The sequence below is a fragment of the Alexandromys fortis genome, unplaced genomic scaffold (genome assembly GCF_014885135.2).
Source record: "Alexandromys fortis isolate MF-2015 unplaced genomic scaffold, M_Fortis_MF-2015_v1.1 scaffold_1, whole genome shotgun sequence".
NCBI classification, from domain to species: Eukaryota; Metazoa; Chordata; class Mammalia; order Rodentia; family Cricetidae; genus Alexandromys; species Alexandromys fortis.
The window spans coordinates 15,715,281-15,726,459 of NW_026067927.1; the positions used below are offsets into that span (position 1 = coordinate 15,715,281).

An 11,179-nucleotide genomic window follows, 5' to 3' on the forward strand; every position below is an offset into this window, starting at 1 on the left:
GGGTGGGAGGGCGGGGCGGGACGCTGGCAGAGAGGAACAGGTGCACGCTACCTGGCTGTAATCAAGAGCGCCAGCACTTCTTCTCCAATGCCCTCCACATCTACCACCAGCGCCAGCTCATAGTTTTGCACAGTGTTGGAGCACAAAGTCACCTGGGAAGAAAAAGGGGACAAGTTGCTGCTTGGAACAGCCAGCTCTCTGCATGGGGGAGCCGGGAGCCGGGAGCCGGGGCGGGCGCTTGAGTCAGCACGACTTCTAAGTGTTTTGCTAGACGGCTGGTGTTTTACAGAGAACAAGTTACATTGGTGGGTCAGGCATGGTGGATGTTTTCAAACGCTGGGTTAGAAACCCAATGCTATTAGCACAATAGGCTGGCTCATTTCTGAGGTGCTTTTTTTTTTTATCGTGGGGACTTCACACCCACACAAGGGGGGGGGGAAATGACCACAGGTGGTGAGAAGTAACAAACAGACTTTCATTATTGCAGTTTAAATTGTTCTTTATGCTACAGGCAGCTATCTAAATGATAAAACCGCAATATAATTGAGTAAACAGCGCAGTGAATTTTCTATTACATGACAGGGAAGTGAAAATAATTGTGTATTCTTCAGAAACTGGCAGGGGCAGTCAGTTTTTCAAACTAGAAATCTGCCTCCTCTTTCCGTTTTCATTATTAGAGCAGAAAACAGGAAATAGGAAGGTCCAAGCCAGGTCAACCTGAGGACAGTCTACCCAGAACATCTTAGCCTATGTTTGTGTTTACTGCTGTCAAACTGTGTTCAGGCCCTCTGAAAGCCTCGTTACAACTTTTAATTGCTTCCAAATGATTGCTACTGGAAGGGATACTTGTTAGTCTGGAAAACAGCTTCTGGCATGGGCTAAGGGTTTTCTGTCTATAAATTATGTATCAGGCACTAATTAAAACCTTTTTGGTTGCAGAGGGACATGCAGATTTGAGTCCACACAGACCTTGCTGAGGTGCGGATCAGAGGGAGAGATGAAGCCAGAGAGAGTCTGCCAAATATACAGGAAAAATAAATAGAAGGGAGGAATGGACTTGGACAGAATTCGTCAGGTTTGGAGAAAAGCTGAGGATGTCCACATGCATGACTGGAACCCCTAGTTATGTGCTGGAATTGTGTGCCACAGGAAGAAAGTCAAGGGATTCCGGCAGGAGGCTGGGGGAGAGATGCTGTCTTAACACTCCTGTGCTACCTCTAGGGGCAAAAGGAAAGTCAGACTGCATGGAGGCTGAGCATCAAGTAAAAGATAAAACCTCTGCAGCTGAGCTCCTTACTAGGCAAAGCCAGTTAGAGACTGTGATGACATAGCAAACCTCCTTAGACCCCTGCAGAAGCCTACGGAAGAGCTAAAAAGTCCCAGATGAAGAGTTAAGATGAATAGATCTCAGGCAAGAGATTGCATAGCTTCTAAAACAAATTTGGAGATGGAACAGTGACTGGATTAAATAGTCGATGATAATATCTAGAGAATTAGCCGTCTTAGTTACGCAGTCTTCCTTTCCCAGAAATCATCACTTCGGTTTAGCAGCCTTCCTTTCTGCTAGATCTTGGTGTCGGAGCAGCGAAGGTGAAGGGAGGCAGCTAAAACTCTTCTCGGTTAACTGTGACCCAATCCTGCTGATGGTACCAGGAGACCATCACTGACTTCATCTCGGGAAACCAAGCCCAAGGTGAGGAGAGGGTGCTGACCACCTCTGTATCCCCTTTTCTGTGGGATCACACACAAAGCTCTAATGGGAGAAACATCGCACACACATTTGCCGGGGCCCAGATTTTTACTGCAAACCTGAATGGTCTGGCTGTCAGCTTGGCATAAATATGGTGGTTGTGGTGGTGAAGGATCTGAGTCTGAAGCTAGAGTCTGAGCTGAGTTCTTCTCTTGCATGAGTGTCAGTGGGGTGGGCTGTCTGTCTGGAGCCGTGACTGCACCAGAAAGAACTAGAAGCTGCAGTTCCTGTGAAGGGGCTGCACCTACAGCCATGTAGGAGTGTAGCTGGGCTGGGGGAACACGGTTATTCTAAAGAGACACTTGTCAGACTATTGAAAAAGTGGTTTCCAAGGAATTGGAATCCCCTTCCCATCAACTCCTGGAATCTCAAGCTGGAGAAAGCTGTTGCCTGGTGCTAGCCAGTGGAGGGCTTGCCTCCTGAAAAGGGACCTTACACAGTTCCAAAAATTGGTCAGACCACCTCACAGGAGAGACCAGAGCTGAGATTGTGTTGGTTGATGGGTGAGGCCACACCTAGACCAGAACCGCTATACTTAAATCTCATGTCAGGACCCCAAGATGACTGGGGAGCGGGTACCAAGAAATATCTTTGTTCTTCCCATGGTGGGAATTTGTCTTTCTCCTTGGCTCATTGAGGACTGGCTTGCTAGTATTAACTGGGCTCAGGCTCTTAACCCCAGCAGTTCCAGTAACATGAGCAGCGTGGATTTCTTTGCCCAGCCCTTTTGTGTTGGGTTCCTTGGTCTCAGAGACTTGTTTCCTATGGGCCCCATTTTGCACGTGATTCCCTGTTGTGGAATATTATTTTAAGATGTGTTAGATTTCTTTATGCTGTTGCATCATTTTAACTTCTTGAAGCTGTGTTATTTTGCCTGTCTAAAACACCTGATTGGTCTAATAAAGAGCTGAATGCCCAATAGTGAGGCAGGAGAAAGGAGAGGCAGAGAGAATAAATAGGAGGAGAAATCTGTGAGAAGATTGAGGAATGAGAACGGGAAGAGAGGAGGACATCAGGGACCAGCCACCCAGCTACACAGCAAGTCACGGAGTAAGAAGTAAAGAAAGGTATACAGAAATAGAGAAAGGCAAAAGGTAATTGGAATAATTTAAGAAAAGCTGGCTAGAAACAAGCCAAGCTAAGGCTGGTATTTATACGAAAAAATAAGCCTCCATTTGTGTTTATTTGGAAGCTGGGTGGCAGGCCCACAAAGAACAAGGAGCCAAAAGAGCAAAGAGTAAAGACAACCAACACCAATTCCCCTGGCACACCCAGAAAACCCTGGGTGAGGTATCAGTGGCTATCTGAGAGGGGGGTATTTGGCTGTGTGCTGAAGTCTGTGCACCTTACCTTGATGGCAGCAAACCCCTGGGCACGTATGGTGCCGCTGCTGGGAGTGATGGTGAACTCTCTGGGCTTCGTTGTGGATAGTTCGGTATTAACCCAAGACCGTCTCTTGCTGTCTGACTCCTGAGAGTAACTTGGGATGCTTTGCAGGCCATCGCCATCCCCACGGACACGCAATTTGAAGGTCATGGGGACCAAAGATGTGTTATTGAGGGAACACATCAAAGTATGGGGAAATCCTGGAAAACAAAGCATGAGATAAGAAAGACTCCCTTCTTCCAACAGCCTCCCTTGGCCAAGGAATCTCCCCTAGCAACGGGCTGGCATTGTGTATGGAGTTCATCACCATTCCTCACTACGTTCCAACTTGTCCTAAGTTTGTTCGTTCATTTGTTTATTGTGTGTGCATGTGTGTGGGTATGTGTGGCTGTCAGAAGTCAATGTTCCTCATTCACCATCCACTTTATTTCTTGATACAGAGTTTATCACCAAACCTGGAGTTTCCCGGTTTGCTCAGGGACCCTCCTGTCTCTGCTTCCCCAATGCTGGGACTATAAATATGCCCCGCTGCATCCGGAGAGTTCATGGGGTTCTGGGAGATAACTTCAGGTTCCTAGCTCTCACAGCACTTCGTCAGCTCAGCCAAGTCCCTAGACCCTCTTTAAACATCTTTTATATGTATGTACAAAATACTGGGTTTCGTTGTGACATCCTCATCTTCGCAAATGTATGCCATTCACTCTCTTTGCTCATATCCACCCCTCTTATCTCCTTAAAACAGCAATCATGTGATCAATAAATATACTTCATTCATTCATGAATTAACTAGAGAGTATTTGTCATGCATTAAGTCATGCAGGTTAAACAGTGACACAAGCCAAGCCCCTTGATTGTCACCCAGGCAGTTCCTGCTGCTAGCTGTTTTAAATTGTCTTGTAGAGTGTACTTTGCCTTTATACTCTGCATAAAAAACAGATTTTTAAAATCTAGGCTCATTCTCACTCTTGTCTGCCAATATGTGAAAGGGGAAGCCTACATGGTTTTGTCTGCTGTTTGACTTAGAACTTGCCAGGAGGTGGCAAGATTTGTACTTGTCCTTTATGAGAATCATGCTCTCAGGGCTGATGACACAGTACATCAGGAAAGATGTGATCATCTGAGTTAGAGTCAGCCGGCCACTAACCTCCCTAGAGTTCTGCTTCAGGTCACATCTGGCCCCCATTGCCTTCCCCTTGGTGAGACTCACACTCCTTTTGGAAGAGATGTGGGTCTCCTTTGCTGGGACAGCAATAAATTGACTCCTTGCTGGATTTTCTGGGTGGCTGTTATGTTGCTATCACTTTTAGAGCAATAATAACCGCAGGATAATTTACATGGTTGGTTTTTCTAGAGACGACATCTACTTTTCTACCTAAACCCACCTTCTTTTAGAAATCCTAGAGAGGCTGATGGAAAGTCACCTTCAAAAGCATGGGATTGCTATACTGGACTCCAGAGCTTCCCCAGTAACGACTCTGAAAACCCCACTTATCTGGCTGTGAATGAGGAAATGGTCTACTAATATCGGGTATTATGAAAAGTGGACTATCTAGTTACATGGTCCTTCAAATAACTGCCCAGGCCAATTCCCGTGGCTAGAAATTTTTTTACCGAATAAAACTCATTACAGCTTACTTAGGGCAGTCTTGTACTAGTGTCCTTCAGAAGGCCCAAGGAGGGGATGGTGGCTTGTTAAAGACCCAGTGAGCATTAGCAAGAATTCTATGCCTAGGTTTTTGGCTCCCCTATTCCATCTGCCGTCTGTCCTATCTACAGTTCTTCCGGAATTAAAGTAGTTTGCAGTTCTCAACATCTGTATTCTCTCTCGTTAGTGTCTGTAGCTTAGGAAAATTAACGACATGGCTGGAGAGATTGTTCAGGGAGTCATAGGGGTGCTTAAACTTCCTCCTGTGCTCAATATTGACTTGAAGGAAACCATCCTAAAAAATTTAATTCTCCTTCAACATTTACATTTAATCTAACCCAAAAAGACCCTTAAGAAGCTCGCTCTTGGGGCTAAGTCGGCTCAGCAGTTAAGACCACTGACTACCTTTGCAAAGGACCCTGGTTTGATTCCTAGCATCTAAATGGTGGTTCACAACTGTCTGGAACTCTAGTTCCAGGGGTCCTTATGCCGTCTTCTGGCCTCCAGTGGGCACTGCATACACAAGGTGTAGTTACATATATGCAGGCAAAACACTCGTGCACATAAACTAAAAATAAATAAATCCGAAAAAGGTGTCTGTTTGTCTGTTTATTGCTAAAACTGGGATCCAGGGCCTTGAACATGCTAAGCAAGAGCCCCACCACTGTGCAGGATCTTCACCCTCAAGACTTCTTGTGGAAGCTGTAGATCACAAGAGCACATGGAATCAGCAGCAGCAGATTCTTCAAAAAGATGATGTGTGGGAACATGAATTCACCAATAGACAATGGGTCCCCCAAAGAAGATGCCACATGCATGACCAACAATTGGATGACAGTGGAGAGACTTTTGGGGCCTCATGGGATATTTCAGACAAGAGGATCCAAAGCAGAGGGGGAGCATACGGGTCATTTTGCAGATGAGGTGGCACTTTGTAGTTTGTCACAGGCGGAGTTCTGGACAGGAGCTATGCAGTCTAGGAGAAGTCTATCTACTAGATCAGATAACTTTACGCAGTGTAAAGCATGCCGGGGGCTTCACACAACGTTTTCTGAATAAGTAAAATTTTCCTAACATCCAAATGTAAGCAACAGACAAACACACTATGAATAGGCTTTTCCTAAAGAACAATTTTCCCACAGTAGACAGGGTCCATTCAACACGAAGTAAGATAAACAGGAACTAGGACTAGGAAGATGCAGGGATGCAGATTTAAGTGAGCAGTTCTTATTCCGGGCTTTTCCTATTATCACCTTCTAAACAGAAGGGCAAATTAATTTCAAATCAGAGCAAATTAACCCTCTAAGTATGATTTAAATTCTCTTTCTCAAGAGGAGTTGGGAGTAGGATTTGGTTACATAGGCTTGGACATTGGAAGATCATAAATATGGTTTCCTTTTTTTATTGTTAGGGACCAAATTTTGCCTCACTGGGACACCATCCCAGCTGAAAGCAGGTCTCAAAATAAATAGTAAGTCTATCAATGCTGTGTGTCTTTGGCAAATAATTTAAAAGTCTCCAGGCTCCAGTTTTGCTTGCTGGAGACAGTGGCTGTACCTCTGTGAAGGACTGCTTGGTTCAAGCACACCTCTGCATGCCATACACTCAGCAGTGAAAAACCACAAGAAATGAGCAAGGGGAACACTGCTGCTGCTGCTGCTGTCACTTTTATCAGTGGGGAGACATATATGGGAAGAAATGTCACAGGGAAGACACTAATAGAGACAACAACATAAACAGATGGGACATCTTTCAACCTGGAGCAACTGAACCCTGGAATCAAACCACATCAAGCCCACTTAAACTCAAAAGCATCTCTCTAAGGTGGCTGCTGTGCAGGCAGACAGGCAAATCAGAATTCACATTTAGATACAGGGCAGGTCTGGGAGTTTGGTTCACTGACAGAGCACTTGCCACATGCACAAAGCCTTGGGTTTGATACCAGCACTGCAAAGAAGTAAAGCAAAATCACCAGCACCACCATCACCACCTCCTCCAAATCTGTTCAGGTAGTGAAAAGATGCCTAAGGTTGCTGTGGCCAACTCTTAATGCACAGCACCTAGTTTCTTCTTTACATATATTTTAGAAACAGTGCTGCAGAGGAAGAGATTCTCTTGATTAGCTTTTAAAACGTTAAGCAAGGAGCTTTGTAAACCTTCCATCTCCTTGGTAAGGATAAAAAAATATTCTATCCAATTTTTAAGTTTAAAATGGAAAGCTAGGACTTGGCTGAATGGCTTAGTTAGTGTGTTAGTTTGCATTTGATTGCTGTGATAAACACCATGACCAAAAGCAGCAAGGGGAGGAAAGGGTTTATTTGGCTTACACTTCCAGGTAACAGTCCATCATAGAGGGAAGTCAGGGCAGGTACTCAGTGGGAACCTACAGGTAGGCACTAAAGCGGAGACTATGGAAGGATGCTTCTTACTAGCTTCCTCTCCATGGCCCACTCAACCTGCTCTTTTATACAGCTCAGGAGCACCTGCCCAAGGATGGCATCACCAGGCCCTCTAATATCAAATTAACCAAGAAAATGCCCTTTAGGCTTGCCTACAGGCCAATTTGATGGAGGCATTTTCTCAATAGAAGTTCCCTTTTATCAGATGACCTTAGCTTGTGTCAAGGTCATTTGCTAGCACAAGGACCTGAGTTTGATCCTTGAAACTTACATAAAAAGACAAGTGTGGTGGCATGTGCTTGTAATCCCAGTGCTGGGGAGGCAGAAGGGTCCCCGGGGCTCAATGGCCAGAGAGCCTAGTCTAATTGGTGAGCTCGAGGCCAATGAAAGAGATTGTCTCAAAAGAGGTGGGTAGTGTTCATTCAAGGTTTATCCTCCAGATTCCATATGTACACACACATAAGTGTGCATGCATGTGTACACACATACACAAACACACACACACACACACACAAAAGAAAAAAGTTACTCACCATAGGAAACATCACCAAAGTGCAGAGCAGGGACATTAAAATGGAACGTAGGTCCAATGACACATCCTCTGAAAGTCAAAACACAAACGGAGAAGTAGGGATGACTCCAGCAGGCCAAGGTAATGCTCAGAACCAGGAAGAGAATACACATGAAAAAACAAACATTGGCATGCAATCAGTGACAGAGTCTAAGTGGCCATGGCATGACAGGCCATTCTAGTAGCCATTACAACCATTTTTCAGAGTGTGTGGTGTATCCCGGCAGGCACAGCACTTGTGTGCCAGGGTTTTCATAGAAGTATGGATCCTAATGACTATATAACAGTTGGGCAAGCATAGTAGTCACTTGTAATACCAGCACTTGTGAGGCAGAGACAGGGAGTCCCTGGGGTATGACGTCTAGCTAGGCTAATCAGAATTGTTGAGCTTCAGGCTCAGTGAGAGACCCCGCCTCATAAATAAAACAGAGTGATTGAGGAAGACACCTGATGTCACACTGGGCCTCCAATGGCAGGTGCACAGAAGTGTTCACACACATGAATACATACACACATCCATATTACACACCAATATTCAGAACAATCTTCAGGTCTTGAACTATAGGTTTTAGGAAATGCTAGTGTGATTCGTGTATAACATTGTTTCTATTTGTGACCATGGAAGAGGCAGCCGGATCACCAAAATAATGCACCAAAGGTGGCAAATTTGGACGAATTATACACTCTGTAAAGCAATCAGCTCATCAAGAAAGAAAAAATGGTTAAGAGCATGTACTGTTCTTGCAGAGGACTGGAATCTAGTCCCCAGCATCCACACAAGGTGGCTAACGCGCCTTTAACTCCACATCCGGGGAATTTGTTGCTTTCTTCTGACCCCTGGGCACCTGTGCTCATATCTGCACATGCCCCCCCCACCGCAATACACACAATTAAAGACAAAATAAATAGTTAAAAATAAAAAATAAAATGCATGTTGGAAATGTCCTTCGTGTGGGCTAGCTTTCATAGTGTTAGACAGTGCTATGCAGGCCCTTGGAGAAAAAAGGATGCGGGATCTTACTCAGCAGCGAACCCTGCACACTACAATCCTAACCTAACAAGCAAGACAGGTTCACTGGTATGATAGCAACATGACTGTTACTAAGGTAACCAACCTGGTTGGATTTTAGGCTAGTTCCATGGATAAAAAATTCATAACTGGTATTATAAAACTTGTTTAAAAAAATCCCCTGGTTGGAGAGGTCATTGGCCCTTAAGTGGGAACCAGCTACTGTTGTTTTACTAACTAGAGATGCTTTCAAACGACCTTCTAAATATTTATACCCATAGGTTAGTGCTGCTCCCAACCTGGTCAAAGAGAATGGACAGTCTTAAGATGCTGTGAAATCTTGGGGAGTGGATCGTCTCCTGGAGCTTCCAGAAATATTCATAGTTCTGTCATCACCTGCATCTCGGCTCAATTAAGACCAGTATTGAGGTCTAACCTACAGATCTCTAAAATAATAATATATATAGTCTTAATCTACTAAATCTGTGCCAATCTTTTCAATAGCCAAAGAAAGCCTACACGGCAGGTATTCTTGTTTACTGGCTAAACATCAATCACTGTTCTCCATAATCAACCTTTTTAAATGTCTAGAGCAAAGGTGAGGGTTGAACAGTCTGTATACTTGGCAAAGCTTTAAATGTTAGAGACACACAGATACCTGTTATGCCACATGCGACATGCTGGTGCCCTAGTAACAGCGCTGGCTGCTGGAGACATAGCTCTACTGTGCTAAGGCAGAGGAGTGACCACAGCCAAGACTCAACATGGTAAGCCGCAAATCTGTTCTCATGACCCTGTGTTAGGCTGATGATCCGAGCTGGTTTCCAGAAGCCTGTCTGGTATTCAGCAGTGCATGAGAGTATACGATTATTTTTTATCTTGATTTTATTTGGCCTAAAGCTTCTCAATAAAAAAATCTATACAGGAGGGAATTGTTTGTTGCTGTTATACGATATTGTTAGAGAATTAGCCACCTGACACACTTACATCATAAAGTCATGATTCCAGAAGTCACACATACAATTTTAGCTAAAATTTCAACAACCACACCTCCTGGTGTAGATAAAAGGCATTAGAGCAATGTATGGTAGTCATATTGGTAGATGGTTTCATCTAATATAGCTCAAACTGCAAATGAAGCCAGTGAATAATACATATTAGTGTGTGGAATAAAAATAGCTATTCTTTGCTTTTGTGACTTCTGTTTAGGTAACAAAATACCACAGTCATGGGATAATTGCTGGCAGAATTCTGTGGATGAACTTTAGATAAATAGAGAGATGGAGGAAGGTAAGGTGTTTAAAGAGAGATATTTAAATAGTGCATTCAAAGCACATGCTGAGAAGTGTCTTGAAACACATCATGAGACCTTTATAAATTATTCAAAACCGTACCACAATATTATTCCTTTTGGTTAAGTGCAACAGTGATGTAAGTTGAGAGCATCTAGAAAGTTCTGTGGGATGCTGGGGAAAGAATATGATCATGAAGTTGTTTGCTTTCATAAAATAAAATTGCTGAATACAGGCAATAGAATAGATATTAAATGGTAACTTTTGATAAATAAATTAAAATTACTAACATTTTTCTGAAAAAGTAATTGAAACCTTATTCACAAATATATATATATATATATACACATTATACACACACGTGTGCACATGGACACACACACACGTTTAGTATCATCTGCTTCATCATTCTTTTATCAAAGGCAGCCATGACTAGAGACTTCTTTTTGTTTGTTTATTTTGAATTTTACTCTTAAAGTTTTTGTTGTTCTTATTGTAATTGCTGAAAAGTAACATCCGAAGGACTCAATGAAGAGATTGGTCAAGTGGGAATTATAAAAACAGTGAAGACATTCAATTGAGCTTGTTTAGAAGTGCAAGCTTATGTTTCTTTAAGCCTCTTCTGCTCTGTGGCATGCTTGTTCCTCTCTCATTTTTCACTGAGAATGATCTTGCTATGCTGGCTCCTCATCCTCCTCCCTAGATGGGACTCACGGTTAGTGGCAAAAGTTTGCTAATCACCGAGGCTCAGTTATGTATCCTCGCTGGGCACAGTTGAAATTTGAATATTCTCTTTTGGTTGTGAAAGAGAGTGATCCAGATTTTCAGAAAATGAAGGAAAAAGAAAATATTATTTTAGGAGTATAAGCTGTATGTAAACGGTCTTTCTAGGCATGGGAATTCAGGGAAAAACAAAGTTGTTAACTTACACTCGGCAGTCATTCGTTATCTACAAAGAGATTCAAAATAAGTCTTAAAATTCACGTGGAAGCACAGAACATCCTTGATAATCTAAACAATCTTTGCGAATAAAAACAGGACCGAAGGTATCATTCTCCTTTTTATATTTTTGAATTTTTTTCCTTTCTGTGCTCGTAATTTAATCGCAATATTTCTCTCTTCTCTCT

At 43.3% G+C, this 11,179-nt stretch overlaps 1 protein-coding gene across 10 annotated transcripts in view; it reads right to left on the reverse strand.

Moving 5' to 3' along the window:
- Hydin (HYDIN axonemal central pair apparatus protein) overlaps positions 1-11,179 on the reverse strand; it is a 326,725-nt gene that overhangs the window by 184,069 nt on the left and 131,477 nt on the right. For all 10 annotated transcript variants that reach the window (XR_007592102.1, XR_007592103.1, XR_007592104.1 and 7 more), the window contains exons 13-15: positions 7,714-7,781; positions 3,101-3,336; positions 52-152 (exon numbers count right to left, since the gene is read on the reverse strand). Coding sequence is in view for 4 of the 10 variants with exons in the window: in XM_050144333.1 (XP_050000290.1) it covers positions 52-152; positions 3,101-3,336; positions 7,714-7,781 (405 nt within the window). In the remaining 6 variants the exon portion in view is untranslated. The remainder of the gene's footprint in view (positions 1-51; positions 153-3,100; positions 3,337-7,713; positions 7,782-11,179) is intronic.